General features: G+C 37.0%; 1 protein-coding gene across 1 annotated transcript in view; it reads right to left on the bottom strand.

The window, feature by feature from the left end:
* Window positions 1-16,586, bottom strand: part of ENTHD1 (ENTH domain containing 1) — a 98,506-nt gene that overhangs the window by 33,767 nt on the left and 48,153 nt on the right. Inside the window, exon 4 of the mRNA XM_067698749.1 lies at window positions 7,722-7,845. Within this exon, the coding sequence (XP_067554850.1) occupies window positions 7,722-7,845 (124 nt within the window). The remainder of the gene's footprint in view (window positions 1-7,721; window positions 7,846-16,586) is intronic.

The raw sequence follows: 16,586 nt of genomic DNA on the forward strand, positions 1-16,586 counted from the left end.
AGAGAGAACACCATGTGTGTGGGACTCAGAAGTGGCCTTCAGAAAAAAGGCACTTCCTTGGCATGCTGTAAAAGGAAGTTTAAAGGCTCCAGGAGATGGGACCATTGGAACGATCCTATTATTATGTACAGCATGCTCAGATACCTTCTAATTGCCTTGGAATATACGCTCTTCACCAACGCGCTAAAAAATGTATTGTGATGGGGCACAAGCATTATTGAAGAGCCTGTAGTGCTTGTCATCTGTGGGCTAGAGATGACCATAGGGATGATGCAGTGGGATTGGGTTCTCTGATCTCAGTGGGAATAATGGCGTCCCGGAGTGGTAATAGCCAGATGCTACCGCCTAACTCGTAGAGACAAGCTAGGCACGACAACCATAGTAGACACAGGGATGCAATGACATCAGTTTTTTGTTTGTTTGATGTTTTTTTACTTTCAGGGATGTATAGTAATGGTTAACGAATCACAAGATGGATACAAAATAGGTGGGCAGCCTACTAAGTGTTGCTTGATATATATAGGTGGAAAACGTAATTAGTGTCATCATGGGAGGAGTCACGGCCTCTTACTCAATTCCTAAACTGAAGCCAGTTCACAGAGCCAGAACCTCCTGATTGAGGGGAAGGTCAGATCCCTTTGAGAAAGAATCCTGAAATGCCCACCACAGGTATATATGGTAAATCTTCCCCTAAGCCTTCCCTAGAGGACCTGAAGCCATTTACAACAATGACTGTCCTTGGAAAGGGAAATACACAGAATTTTCTGGTCTTGTTCGATACTGGCTCTTAACTGACACTAATCTCTGGAGATCCAACAATGCCATTATCCTCTACTAAGTGGGGATTTATGGAAATCCGGTGGCACGTGAAGTCTCTGCCTAGGCTCCAAGTCACAATGGGTCCAGTAAAACCACAGACCTACCTCTAGTTATTTCCATGGTCTCAGAATGTATAATGGGAATAGATACACTTAGTAACTGGCAGAATTCCATTAGTTCCACAACCCATGGAGTTCAGGCTATTACGTTTAGAAGGACTAGATAGAAACCCCTAGAATTAATTACACCTCCTCACTCCAAAAAATATTTTGGGGGAAACTGCAGACATTAGCGCTACCATCAAAGACTTGAAAGTTGTAGGGGTGGTGATTCTTGTTTTTCTGAAGAGCCAGATGGTTTGTGGAGAATGACCAGAGATTATTGCAAATATAATCAGGTGGTGATCAGCCAGTAACAGCTGCAATTCCAGCTGTGGTATCTTTACTAGAGCAAATCAACACAGCCCCTGGCATCTAATGTCCAGTTATTGGTCTAGATATGTTCCTTTAAAAATCTCTATTAATAAAGATAATTAGAATCAGGCTTCGTGTGGCAGGGACACAGTAAACCTTTACTGTCTTGCCTCACAGTGTCTTTTAACAGAGACCAGACAGACCTGGATTTTCTTGATATCCCATAGAACATCACACTGGTCCATTGCATTGATGACACAATGCTAACTGGACTTATTAAGCAGGAAGTAACAAACCCTCTTGGTGCTACATGCATGCAGAAGGTGGGAGAGAAACCCTAGGAAAGTTCTAGGGCTGCCACATCTGTGGAGTTTTCAGAGTATTCAATGGTCTGGAGTGTGTCAGGATACCCCCCTGGAAGTGAGAGACAAGCTGTTGCCCCTCGAACTGTCCAACACAAAGAAAAAAAAACACAGTAACATGGGTGTCTTGGAATTTTGGAGGCAACGTATACCACATTTGGGTGTGATGCTCTGACCATTTCCTGCCATTTTTTAGTGGAGATCAAAGCAAGAAAAGGTTCTGCAACAGGCCCAGGCCACTGTATAAGCTGCCCTGCCAGGTGGACCTTATAACCTAGAACCAGTGCTAGTGCCCAAGGCAGAGAAAGATGTTAAGCAGAGTCTCTCATGAGCCCCAATAGGAAAATCACAAAGCTGACCTCTAGGGCTTTGGAGTAAAGCCATATCTTCTTTTGCCTACACCACAGGACACCAAATGACTATGTGCCCATCATGTAATGGGTGTTATCTGGTCCACAGAACACACAGCATCATTCTATTGTAAAATCAAACGGAATAGATGAGACCAGACCAAGCCAGAAGGCCCATGTAAACTATTCAAGCAGATGTCTCAGACTCCATGGAACCTGCTCCCATTCTTTTACTGCTTCCCCTTCAACTTACACCTACAGCTCCATGGAGAACTGCCAGTTAAGAGAGAAAAGTATAGGACTGGTTTACAGGTATATCTGCAAGGAATGCTGGCACTAGCCAGAAGTGGTTAACTGCTAAATCAGAGCCTCACTCAGAAGTGCCCTAAAAGACAGTAGGAAGATCTTCCTAGTAGACAGAATTGCAAACAGACGCACACTGCACATGGAAGGCAAGATGCAATCCATGGCTGAGGGTGCTATCAGGGACTTGGAAAGAATAAAATTGGAACACTGGTGACAAAGAAATATGTGGATGAACCTTCAGGATGTATGTGCACACTGTGTGAAGATGCTCATGTCCCATATAAATGGTTGCCAGAAGACATTTCACTGCAGAAGAGGTTCTCAAAAATCAGATGGGCAAGATGCTCTGTTTAATGGATGTCAACCATCCTCTTTCCTTAGTCACTCTAGTGGTTATACAATGGGCTTTTGCAGTGTGGCAGGGGTGGAGACTATGCAGGGGCTGCCACAACTTCTGAAATGCCCAACCTGCTAAGAGTAGAGGTTAATGCTACATCCCTAGCATGGCACCCTTTCCCAGGGAAAACAGCAAATTAATTACCTGGTGTCAGGTTGATTATATTGGACTCCTCCATTATAAAGGGAGTAGTCCTTTGTCTTCATAAGGAGACACACATATTCCGGGTGCAGATTTGTCTTCCCTGCCTGCAGCCCTTCTGCCAGCACCATTAGTGAACATACAGAATACCTTATCTACTTTCACATCATCTCACAAACAACCCTACACAAACTATTCCAGAGTATAAAAAAAGAGCAAACACCTTCCAAATCTTTTTATGAGTCTGGCAACATCTCAGTATCAAAACATAACAAAGAAAATATGAGAAAAGACAGTCCTGGTTAATTTCACTCGTAGATACAGATGCAAAACTCCTAAATATAACATTAGCAAATCAAACCCAGCAATATATATAAAAGATAATATATCATCACCAAATTGAGTTTATTCCAGAAATTCAAGGTTGTTTTAATATTTGGAAATCAACTAACTTACAAAATTAACAGCTTAAAGGAGAAAAACCTATAACCATCAATATAGATATTAAAAATGGATAAAATTCAACATATTGATGTATTCATGATAAAACCGTTAACAAATTATAAATTGAGATCTGCAAAAAACATACAGTAAACCCGTCTTAATGGCAAATGCTGAAATCATTCTCTTTAAGATTCAGACCAAATCTAGGAAGGCCACAATCACACTTTCTGTTCAGCACTGCCTGAGTGGTTCTGCCTAGCACGGCAAGGTAAGAAAATAAAATACAAAGTATGGTTTACAAATGTGAAACAAATCTGCCATCATTCACAGATGATATGATTTTCAACATAAGAAATCTAGACAAATCTACAAATAAATTAGGAAAATTGATAATAGTTAAGCAAGGTTACTGGTTATAAAATCAATATACAAAAATTAGTTCCACTCATTTTCACAATCAACAAACTGCTAGAAAATACAGTTTATAAAATTATATATTTTACAGTAGCAACAAAAAATATATAAAGTACCGAGGACTAAATTTAACAAAAGCTATATAAGAGTTGTATGGGAAAAAAAACTATAAAATATAATACATTGAAGAAGACTTAAATAAACAGAATAATTTGATATCGTAAAGAGGTCACTTCTCCAAATTGATTTAAAGATTGGTAGTGCCAATAAAAACTCTAACAGGTTTTTTTCGAGGAACTTGACAAGTTTTTTGTGGGAAAGCAAAGGGTCAAAAAAAGACAAAACACTAATAAGTGAAAAGTCATCAAGAATTATTATAAAGGTAGAGTAATTAAAACTATCTGTTGGTGCAGGGATAACCAAATAACTTATGGAACAGAATAGAGGGCCCAGAAGCAAATCCATGCATATGTGTAAACTTGCTTTAGGCTATAGATGGTATATTTCAGTTCATCAGGGGAAAGGGCAGACTTTGCAATAAATGATGCTGGGACAGCTGGTTATCCATCTAGAAGTAAAAATGAACTCTTGCTTCAATCATACACAAAACCCAACTCCAGCTGCGTTGAGTTGTGGAAAGCAAAACTATGAAAATTTTAGCCTACATATAAATATCTTATGATCTTGAGATAAGAAAGAATTTTTAAAAATCACAAGATACAAAAAAGTACAAACTATAAAGACTAAAATTCTACCTCATTAAAACTGAGAACTTCTGCTACCAGAAAATTACTAGAGCTCATCACTGAATTCAGTAAAGTTGCTGGATACAAAATTAACGTACAGAGATCTGTTGCATTTCTATACACTAATAATATACACTAACTATACACTTTCTGAAATATCAGAAAGAGAAATTAAGGAAACAATTCCATTTACTATTGCATCAAAAAGAATAAAATACCTAGGAATAAACCTACTTAAGGAGGCAAAACACCTGTACTCCAAAAACTATAAGACACTGATGAAAGAAACTGAAGATGACACAAATGGAAAGATATACTGTGTTCTTGGATTGGAAGAGTCAATATTGTTAAAATGACCATACTAGCCAAGGCAATCTACAGATTCAATGCAATCCCTATCAAATTACTGATGGCATTTTTCACAGAACTAGAACAAAATATTTTAAAATTTGTTTGAAGACACAAAAGATGTTGAATAGCCAAAATAATCTTGAGAAAGAAGCTGGGCCTTGCTGTTTGAATAGGATTTTGTTAAACATTATCTGATGGAGAACTGTGGCAGACTGTATATTCCAAAGATGACCGTGCTAATACACATCCCATCCCATATGCTTTTCTTTCAATATGCCATTGACAGTTGTCCATGGAGGGGTAGGCATCTACGTACCCTCCCTTTGAACTTTGGCAAGTCTTTTCTATTGCCTTGATAAACTGAATGGGGAGGAAGTTCACAGCATGACTTTGAGATTACTCAGCTCCTGCCTGGTCCTTTCTTTCACAGGATGTTCAACCTTGGAACCCAGCCACCATGCTATGAGGAAGCCCAAACTAACCCACGTGGAGAGATTTACATAAAGAGGTGCATGTGGAGAGAAAGTGAGGGCCTCAGCTGACACAGCAAAGCATCAACTACCAGACACGTAAGTGAATGAGGCTTCAGATGATTCCTGTCCCCAGCATTTGTGTTCTCGGGCTGAAGCCCAGACATAATGTCACAGAACAGAGACAAGTCATCCTCACTGTGCCCTGTCCTAATTCTTGACCCAGAGAATCCATGAGCGGAATAAATGGTTATTTTGTGCCATAAAAGTTTTAGAGCAATGTGTTACACAGCTGAAGTAACTGGAACAAAGACATTCTAAAGAGAAAGTAATAGAAGGTCATAAAGTATTGTGAATACTGGCAGTATTGGGTGATGAGGCCAAAAAAGGTGGGCTGGGACCAGACTATGAAAAGTCTTACATGACAGTATAAAAAAACAGACTTATGGGCAGTGGAGAATTGTTGAAAGTTTTTAAGCTGGAAAATGAAATGCTAAGATCTACATTTGCAAGATATCTCTGAGATCAGTGTGAAGGAAAGACTGGAAAAAAGAAAGACTCAAAAGTAGGAAAACCTCCTCCAATTAAGATGAGTCCTAAACAAGTAAAATGGTGGAATCATCCCTCAAGTGACATGTTTTGTGACCTTCTTCCTCTTAAGGGTTGCCTCTGATGCTCATTTATACTCAAATTCACTTGTATTAAAATGCTGGCAGAGAGAAACATGTAACACAAAAACCTGCACAAGGATATGTACGGCAGCTTTATTTATAATTGCCAAAACTTGGACACAACCAAGATGTTCTTCAGTAGGTAAACAGATAAATACTCTAGTATATCTTATTCAGCACTAAAAAGAAACGAGTTATTAAGCCATGAAAAGACAAGGAGGTACCTTAAATGCACATTACTAAGTGAAAGAAGCCAATCTGAAAAGGTTACATACTGCATGATTCTAACTATATGACTTTCTGGAAAAGGCAAAACTATGAAGACAATTAAAATATCAGTGGTTTCCAGGGGTTAGAGGGGAGGGAGGAATGAATAGGCAGAACACAGAGGATTTTTAGAGCAAAGAAATACTCTGTACAATACTATAATGGTAGATACATGTCTTATACATTTGTCAAAACCCATAAAATGTACTCCACTGAGAATGAACCAAAATGAAAAGTATGGTCTTTGGGTGATTAAAAAAAGTGTTAAAGTAGGTTCACTGATTGCAGCAAACGTACCACTCTGGTGCGGGATGCTGATAGTGGGGAAGCTGTGCTCGTTTGGGGACAAGGGTTATATGGGGAAATCTTGGTACTTTCCTTCAATTTTGCTGTGAACCTAAAACTGCTCTAAAAAATAAAGTCTATTCAAAAATATTAGGGGGTGGAAATGTTAGGAGATATTAAAATACAAAAACATTTTCCTTACTGTTCTTCTTTCAAACTTCTGGATCTGGATCAGTGTATTGTAACCACTTATAACCAATTATTCATGTGAATAATGCCAACCTTGTACTACAGATATCACCATAACCCACAATTTCTTGTTTTGGGGTCTATTAAAATATCCTCATCATTCTCACAACTGGCTTTATAAGAAAGCCATGAACTATATACATATACGTGAACTATATACATATGAACTTGTAATATAAACCTATAGTAATAAACTTCAGTTTTAATATTTTGGATATCAGGGTGCTATATAAGGGGAAAATTGAGGTGCATGGTCCAAAGATGAGGGAGAAGATGTAACTCAGAATGTAAGGAGCCAACTCTGTGAAAAGGAAAAGGATGCCTGGATGGATATAAAAGCAAAGATATACAAGGGAATAAAAGCTACTGAGAACGTTTTGTTCTCATCCTGGCAGATCTTTCATCCTATTTTCTGAGAAAATCAAGAGGAAGAATGTATTGAAAACTGAGAGTTCATGGAGGATAGATGGGATGGAGTGGCTCGACAGTGGATCAATCAGACCTTGAACAGCAGTAGAGCCCAGTTGGAATTTGATACCGTAATTTATTGGAGGCCAGTTTTGGATAATTTTGTACTGTGCCATTCTCTAATGTTAATTACTCAAGAGATGATTAACCAATTTGTGGTATACCATGCATCATGCTTTTTCATATTTTCATCTAATGCTTGCTTCTGAAAAATATCATAATTTAAACTCTTCATCAAAGAGAAGATTAATACAAACAAGAGAAGGAACTAAAATGAAATTTTCTGCTTTAAAAAAATTTATAAAAGATTTAAGCCTTGTAGTTAATAATTTTTGAAATAAAACAATGAAAGAGAAAAAAACATTGAAACAAATGGTAAAATAAGGTTACAGGATCTTGATCTTGTGTGGGTTGAATTTATCCATGCTAACCCGGTCCCTCATGACCAAAGTTAAATTAAAGCCACTGTTGCTATATTTAACAAAATAAAATCTGATGAAAAACAATTCCTGTCCAGTGTTTCTTATTCATGGTTCTGAGTAAAAATTTTATTCTTTACCTAATTTACCTGCATCCCAGAGGTTACAGACATCTGTTTGCCCTTCTGACAACCATGTAGTTGACGAGATAATGGAAGTAGGAATTGTCGGCAAAACTGGCTTTGGATCATCCTCATAAAATAACATCAGGTCCTTATGGAAAACAAGAGAACACACATGAAAGTAGAAAAATAATTAACCCCACTGCTTCAATATGCTACAACGAATGGACAATTTATAGAGATACAATGTGCCTCTATGTGCTAACATCGTCGTAAATACATTTTGACTGAAAGAACTTGCACGTAAGTCATCCACACATGGGTGTCCACTTAGTTTTGGGTGGTATTCTGCCCTTAAGAATCCCCACTCCCTTTGCAGCAACATGGATGGACCTAGAGAATATTATGCTTAGTGAAATCACTTATATATGGAATCTAAAAAATAATGCAAATGAACATATATTCAAAACAGAAACAGACATATATATAGAAAACAAACTAGTGGTTACCAAAGGGCAAGGGGGAGGGGCAAATTAGGGGTATGGGATTAAGAGATACAAACTACCATGTATAAAATAGATAAACAACAAGGATATACTGTATAGGACAGGGAATTATAGTCATTATCTTGTAATAACTTTTAATGGAGTGTATCTGTAAAAATACTGAACCACTATGCTGAACACCTGAAATTAACATAATATTGTAAATCAACTATACTTCAATTGAAATAAATAAATAAATAATAAAAAACTATACCTTCCAAGTAGAAAAAAAGATTCTCACTCCTTGCTAAAGACACCTGGTACAGACAAGCAATGATTTTGTTTGGGGCATTAACTTTCCCTACCACTCCTTGGGCATCCTTATAACGTACTATCTCAGAGGCCAATTATTCTGTTTTATTGGTAGTAACAAAGCTACCTGTGTGTATCTTTTATCCATATTTAAAATTTTAAACTTTTTATCACGGAGTAAAAAGTAGACAATAATCCAATCATGTAGGTTAAACAACAATCAACTCACAGCCAGTCTTGTTTTATTTACCACTCGTGTTTTATTTTGAAGCAAATCTTAGATATATCACTTATTTCAACATGTATCTCTAAACGATAAGAACTCTTTAACAATAATAATTATTTTACACCTGTAAACTTTACAATAATTCCTTAATGTCATCAATTATAAACTGTTCAGATTTTCAATTTAACCTAAGTATCATAAACAGGTTTTTCTACAGCTAGTCTGGAAACGGATCCAAACAAAGTCTACACAGTGGGACTGGTTGACCTGTCTTTCTTCCCCCATGAATGGGTTGACCTGTCTTTCTTCCCCCATGAATGGGGGATAATTCTTTTTGCCGTACTTTATTGAGGTATAATTAACATATAGTAAATGCAAAACCTTAAGTGTAAAGCTCAGTAACTTTTAGCATTATGTGTATATTTACATAACCACATTTCCTTGACTCCAGAAAGTTCCATCAAGCTACTTTCCAGTTGATACCATACCCCCGCCACCAGTAAACAGTATTCTACCTTCTATCACCATCAATAAGTTTGCCTGTTCTTGAACTTCATATAAATGTCATCATACCCTATATATTCTTTTGTATCTGATTCCCACTGCTTAACATAATATTTGTGAGATTCATCCATATTTTGTGTGTATCGGTAGCTTGTTTTTCTGTAAGAAGTATTCCATTGCATGAAAATATCTCAATTTGTTTATCCATTCTCCTGCATATGGACATTTGGGGTGTTTCCATATTTCAGCTATTATGAATAAAGCTACTATGAATATTCTTGCACAAATCTTTTTGGGGCCAAATGCACTCATTAATCCTGGATATTTACACAGGAGTAGGATGACTAGGTCATAGGATAGGTTTATTTTTAACTTCATTAGAAACTGTCAAACCACTTTCCAAGTGATTTGCCACTTTTCATAATTCAGCTTTTATTCTGAAGTCATTGTAGATTCATATCCAGTTGTAAGAAATAATACAGAGAGATCTTGTGTATCCTTTATCCAGTTTCCCTTAAAGGCAACATCTTGCAAAATTATAGTACAATATCATATCTAGGATATTGACATTGATATGATCGAAATACAGAACATTTCTATCACCATAAGGCTCCTTCCTGATGCCTTTTTATTACCATGCTCTGCTCCCCACAACTACTAATTTATTCTTCATTTCTGTAATTTCGACATTTGAAGAATGTTACATAAATGGAATCATACAGGATGTAACCTTTTGGGATTGGCTTTTTTCACCTGGCATAATTCCCGGAGATTCATCCAAGTTGTTGCATGTATCAGTAACTTGTTCCTTTTTATTGTCAAGTAGTGTCCATGGTATAGATGTATCACAGTTGGTTTAACCTGTTATAGGCCATCTAGATTGTTTCCAGAATTGTGCTATAATAAAGCTGCTGTGAACACAGTGTACAGTGTATGAAAATAAGTTTTCATATCTCTGAGATAAATGCCTAACAGTGAAAATGCTGGGTCTTATGGTAGCTACATATTTAGTTTTATAAGAAACTGTCAAACTGTTTTCCAGAGTAGCTGTACAATTTTACATTCCCACCAGTGATACATGAGGGATCCAGTATCTCTGCATGATCACCAGCATTTGGTGTTGTCACTGTTTTTTATTTTAGTTATTTTGATATTTCGTATTTCAAAATTATATATTCCTAAAGGCTAATGATGTTGATCTTTCCATCTGTTTATCTGTTACCTGTATTTGCTGAAATGACTGTTTATATCATTTGCCCATTTTCTAATTGGATTGTTTGTTTTTTAACTGTTGGGTCTTGAGACTTCTTTATATACTCCAGGTATTAGTTCTTTGCTGGTTATGTGGTTTGCAAATGTTTTCTCCCAGTTTGTGGTTTGCCTTTACATCCTCTTAACAGAGTCTTTCACAGAGCAAAATTTTTCAAATTGTGATGAGGTCTGACATCATTTTTGTTTTCTTTTATGGATCATGCTTTTGGCCAGCCCTAGACCCCAAGACTTTTCTCAAATATTTTTCTTAAAGTTTTATAGCTTCTCATTTTACAGTTAAATCTGTGATCCATTTGGAGTGAATTTCTGTATAAGGTTTAAGTTGAGTTTCATGGTTTTGCCTATGAATGTCTAGCTGCTCCAATATCATTTGATGAAAAAGTTATCCTTCTCCTTTGAATTTCTTTTGCACTTTGTCAAAAATCAGTTGGCTATATTTGTGTGGGTCTATTTCTTGGTTCTCAATTCTGTTCCACTGACCTAAGTGTCTCTCTATCAATACCACACTCCCTTGATTACAGTAGCTATGCAGTAGGCTTTAATATCAGGCAGAGTGATTACTCCCACTTTTTTTTTTTTTCCCAAGATGGTTTAAGCTATTCTAGGCCCTGTGCCTTTACATACAAAATTTATTTATTTATTTATTTTTAAAAATCTTTTGGCCATGCTGTGCAGCATGTGGGATCTTAGTTCCCAACCAGGGATCAAACCCATGCCCCCTGCATTGGAAGCACAGAGTCTTAACCACTGGACCACCAGAGAAGTCCCTCCATACAAATTTTAGAATAAGCTTATTATCTATGTCTACAAAAACTTTGCTGAAATTTTAACAGGAAGTGCATCAAACCTATAGAGTAATTAGGGGCAGTTTTACTATGATATCTTTACTTTGTGGAGTCTTCCAATCCATGAACATGGTAGGTGTTTAATTGGGTGGTTTTAATTTCTTTCATCAGTATTTTATAATTTTCAGTATACTGATCCTGTACAGGTTTTGTTATAATTATACCTAAGGACTTCATTCCAGGGAAGTGATTATAAATGGCATATGTCTTAATTTCAGTTACTGTTAGTATATGTTCACTGTTAGTATATAAAAATGCAATTGATTTATGTATGTTGATCTTATATCCTACAACCTTGTTGAATTCACTTACTGGTTCTATGAGGTTTGTTGTATCGTTTCCTTGAGATTTTCTATGCAAACAATCATGTCACCTGTAAATAAGGACAATTTTATTTCTTCCTTTAAATTCTGCATGCTTTTCCTTTCTTTTTCTTGCCTTATTACAGTGGCTAGAACTTCCTATACTATGTTGAATAAGAGTCCTTGCCTTGTTCCTTATCTTAGAGGGAAAGCATTCACCCTTATTTATGATGTCAGTGTAACCAAAAGTGGGGTCCAGCTGCCGCTCAAAAGCCAATAAAGAGGCCATACTGGTGAAGAGGAAAGTTTGCTTTATTTTGGATACCAGCAACTGGGGAGGGGAGGGTGGACGTCTGTCCAAAGGTCGACTCCCCCCCACTGACAATCAGTGAGCAGGAGCTTTTATAGGCTTAGGGAGGGGGCTACATGCAGAAACAGCACAGTCAACTCTGACAGTCATCTTGAAATTGGTCATTGGTGGTCTGATCAGCGTCATCTTGATTGTTTTAAGTACAGTTAATCTTCAGTTCCAGGATCAGTTTGTTCCCATTTCCTTGGGGCCAATTCTTGGAGTTGTACCAGCTTATGTCATGGCTACAGTCTGGTCATCATGTAGTTAACCTCTTCCACCTGGTGGGGGTTTCAGTACCTACAAGACACTTCACAGGATACGGCTCAGAATATTATCTATAGCCCTTGAGAAGGAGCTTAAAGGTCCTTGACTATGCTCGATGACTAAACTATTATTATTTGGTCTTCTTTGACTGTTTTCCTTTGTTTCTGCATTTTCTCACTTCTCTGATTAAACTTATTCTTTGGCTAAAGCTTTTCCACAGACAAAAGGCAGGCTGAGGACATGGAGGGCATAGACCATAGGGTCCTGTTCCATTATACTAGCTGTAGGTTTTGTATAGATGATCTTTATCAATTTAAGGAAATTCCCTTCTATTTATAATTTGTTAAGAGTTTTTATCTTAAATGGGTATTGAATTATGTCAAATGCTTTTCTGCATCACTTGACATAATCCTGATTTTTTCTTCTTTAATCTGTAGATATGATGAACTACATTGACTGATTTTCAAATGTTGAACCAGCCTTCCATACCTAGATCAAATCCCCCTTGGTCATGGTATATAATTCTTTTTATACATTGTTGGATTCAACTGGATAAGTCTTTTTGAGGGTTTCTGTATAATTTCATGAGAGGTAATAGTCTGTATTTTCTTTTTTCATATATTTTTAAAAATTTTTATTTATTTATTTATGGCTGTGTTGGGTCTTCGTTTCTGTGCGAGGGCTTTCTCTAGTTGTGGCAAGTGGGGGCCACTCTTCATCGCGGTCCACGGGCCTCTCACTATCGCAGCCTCTCTTGTTGCGGAGCACAGGCTCCAGACGTGCAGGCTCAGTAATTGTGGCTCACGGGCCTAGCTGCTCTGTAGCATGCAGGATCTTCCCAGACCAGGGCTCGAACCCATGTCCCCTGCATTGGCAGGCATATTCTCAACCACTACGCCACCAGGGAAGCCCCTCATATTGTTTTTGTCTGGTGTTGGTATCAGGGTAATACCTCATAAAATGAATTGGGAAGGGTTCCCTCCTATTTTCTGGATGTAAAACTCATGTTAATCCTTCTTTAAAAGTTTGGTAGGGAATTCCCTGGCAGTCCAGTGGTTAGGACTCTGAGCTTCCACTGCAGGGGGCATGGATTCAATCCCTGGTCAGGGAACTAAGATCCCACAAGCCTCACAGTGTGACCAAAAAAAAAAAAGAAAAGTTTGATATAATTCTCCAGTAAAACCATCTGGGTCCAGAGACTTTTTTTTTTTCAGGACACTTATAAATTCAATTTTTGTAAGAGCTGCAGGTTGTGGTTCATCTTGTTTGAGTTTTAGTAGTTTGTACTTTCTTAGAAATTGTTCTATTTCTTCTAAGTTGTCAATTTTATGAGCATAAAATTGGTAGTAATACTTTATTGTCCTTTTATGGCTACAAGAACTGCAGTGATATCCCATTCCATCCTGATATTGGTGATTTGGATCTTTTCTCTTTATCTTTGTCAGTGTTACTACAGGTTCATCAATTACATATTTTTCAAAGAACTGGCTTTCTGTATCATTCATTTTCTCTGTTAACCGCTTTCCTGTTCTCAATTTCACTGATTTCTGCTCTTTACTATTCCCTTTCTTCTGTTTCCTATAGGTTTATTTTGCTTTTCTTAGATTTTTTGAAGAAGGAACTTAGATTATTGATTTTAGACCTTTTCTCTCTTTTTTTAAAAATTATATTCCTCTTTTCTAATTTAAGCGTTTAGGGCTATAACCTTCCTTCTCACCTCTACTTTAGTTGTGTCTCATATATTTTGATATGTTGTGTTGCCTTCTCATTTAGCTCTATGTATTCTAAAATTTCCTCTGAGCTTCCTCTTTGACCTATGGATAATTTAGAAGTTTTTCAATTACCAAAAAAATTTTAAGGTAAAATTCACCCAATTCAATTCTGATCTGTTGGGTTCCGGCAATCTCTTCTCATTTACATCCCTATGTTCTTTCTCTGATACTCAGAATCCCAGGTGTTAAGGACACCAAAGATGAAGCAAATAAAGTACCACATGATTATTATTTGATTCACGCCACATTATACTCACATAATCTCAGATAAAAAGTACCAACATCTCAGAATAAAAATACCAACTGAATGAAAGGTAAATTTTATTTTACATTTTTAGGGATTATTTTCTTTAGTTCACTTTTGTCTTATAATTGTGCAAAATATTTCCAGGGTTCCAATGACAAATCTAAAAACAAGGTATAATCAAAGAAATCTAGCTATTTCCCCTCTCTACCTTGTTCCTTCTGTCCCCTACCTTCCTTCCTTTTCTTTTTTTTCTTTTTCTGTATTTCTTTCTTTTTTAATGTTATGGTTTATCTTTACATGTTACTTCTTTAATATAAACAAATGGAAAATCCAGGAATGGGGCCAAATATAAATGGGAATTTATTATGTGATTGAAGCCACATTTCAAATCAATGGGGAAAAGATAGATTATTCAACAAATGATGCTGAGACAACTGATTATCATTTGTAAAAATAAAATTTTTAAAGTGGATCTCTAGGGACTTCCCTGGTGGCACAGTGGATAAGGCTCCATGCTCCCAATGCAGGGGGCCTGGGTTTGATCCCTGGTCAGGGAACTAGATCCCATAGGCATGCCACAACTAAGAGTTCACATGCCACACCTAAGGAGCCCATGTGCCACAACTAAGCCCCGGAACAACCAACTAAATAAATTTTTTCTTTTTAAAGTGGATCTCTAACACTCTCCATCTATCAAAACAAATTCTTGATAGATAGCATTTAAATACATTTTTAAAATTAAAGCATAAAAAGACTGGGATAGTTTCTTACAAAAATAAACATGCTATTACCACAGAGCTCAGCAACTGCGCTCCTTGGTATATACCCAAAGGAGTTAAAAATTTATGTCCACACAAAAACCTACACATCATTGTTTATAGTAGCTTTATTCATAATTGCCAAAGGTTGGAAGCAAGCAAGATGTCCTTCAGTAGGTGAATGGATTAATAAACTGTGGTATATCGAAACAATGGCATGTTATTCAGCACTAAAAAGAAATGAGCTATCAAGTCATGAAAAGATATGGAGAAATCTTAAATGCATATTACTAAGTAAAAGAAGTCAATCTGAAAAGACTTCACACTGTATAATTCCAAGTATATGACTTCCTGGAAAAGGTAAAATTATGGAGAGTGTAAAAAAATAATTGGTTGCCAGGGGTTAGTGGGGAGGAAGGAGTGAATAGGTGGAGCACAGAGGGTTTTTAGCGCAATGGAACTATTCTCTATATAATAATGGCAGATACATAACATTATACATTTGTCAAAATCTTTAGACTATACAACACCAGGAGTGAACCCTAATGTAAACTATGGTCTTTGGGTGATATTGAAGTGTTAATTTAGGTTCACTGATGATAACAAATGTACCACTCTGATGAGGGATACTGATAGTGGGGTGTGGGGTGGGGATGGGCGTATATAGGGAAATCTCTGTACCTTCTTCTCAATTTTGCTGAATCTAAAACTGATCTAAATAATAGTCTGTTAAAATAAAAAGCCAAGGTGACATTTTATAAAGTCTTAGGCTAGAGAAAGTCGTTTTAGAAATGACTTAATATCTAGAAGCTGTTAAAAAAAAGGCACATTTGGGGCTTCCCTGGTGGCACAGTGGTTGAGAGTCTGCCTGCCGATGCAGGGGACACAGGTTCGTGCCCCGGTCCGGGAAGATCCCACATGCCGTGGAGTGGCTGGGCCTGTGAGCCATGGCCGCTGAGCCTGCGCGTCCGGAGCCTGTGCTCCGCAACGGGAGAGGCCACAACAGTAAGAGGCCCGCGTACCGCAAAAAAAAAAAAAAAAGAATACAGCACAAGATAAATAAGTACTAGGGATGTAATGTATAACATGATAAATATAATTAACACTGCTGTATATTATATATGAAAGTTGTTAAGAAAGTAAATCCTAAGAATTCTCATCACAAGGAAAAACGTTTTTTTCTTTTATTTTGTATCTATATGAAATGATGGATGTTTACTAAACTTAACCGTGGTAATCATTTCATGATGTAAAAAGAAAAGAAAAGAAACAGAAAAATTCCTGGCAGCTATGCATTCTATTTGAAGTTGTGATAAGAACTAATTTTTATGTTTACTGTTGATAAAGAGATTTTTTTAAATGTCCATTTTTTGATGCTGCATTGGAAATCCCTTACAATTTTAAAGGAAAACCACATACCCTTGACATCTTGGCCTCTGTCTCTGCAAGTTCTCTACCTCCAGGCCTTAAAGCAGCAAGGGTGGTACCCTCACTGTCCAACAGCGTTTTCTTCAATACTAGAAATGTTCTCATCTGCACCATCCAACATGGTA

The sequence above is a fragment of the Pseudorca crassidens genome, chromosome 11, assembly GCF_039906515.1.
Source record: "Pseudorca crassidens isolate mPseCra1 chromosome 11, mPseCra1.hap1, whole genome shotgun sequence".
In the NCBI taxonomy this organism is placed as follows: Eukaryota; Metazoa; Chordata; class Mammalia; order Artiodactyla; family Delphinidae; genus Pseudorca; species Pseudorca crassidens.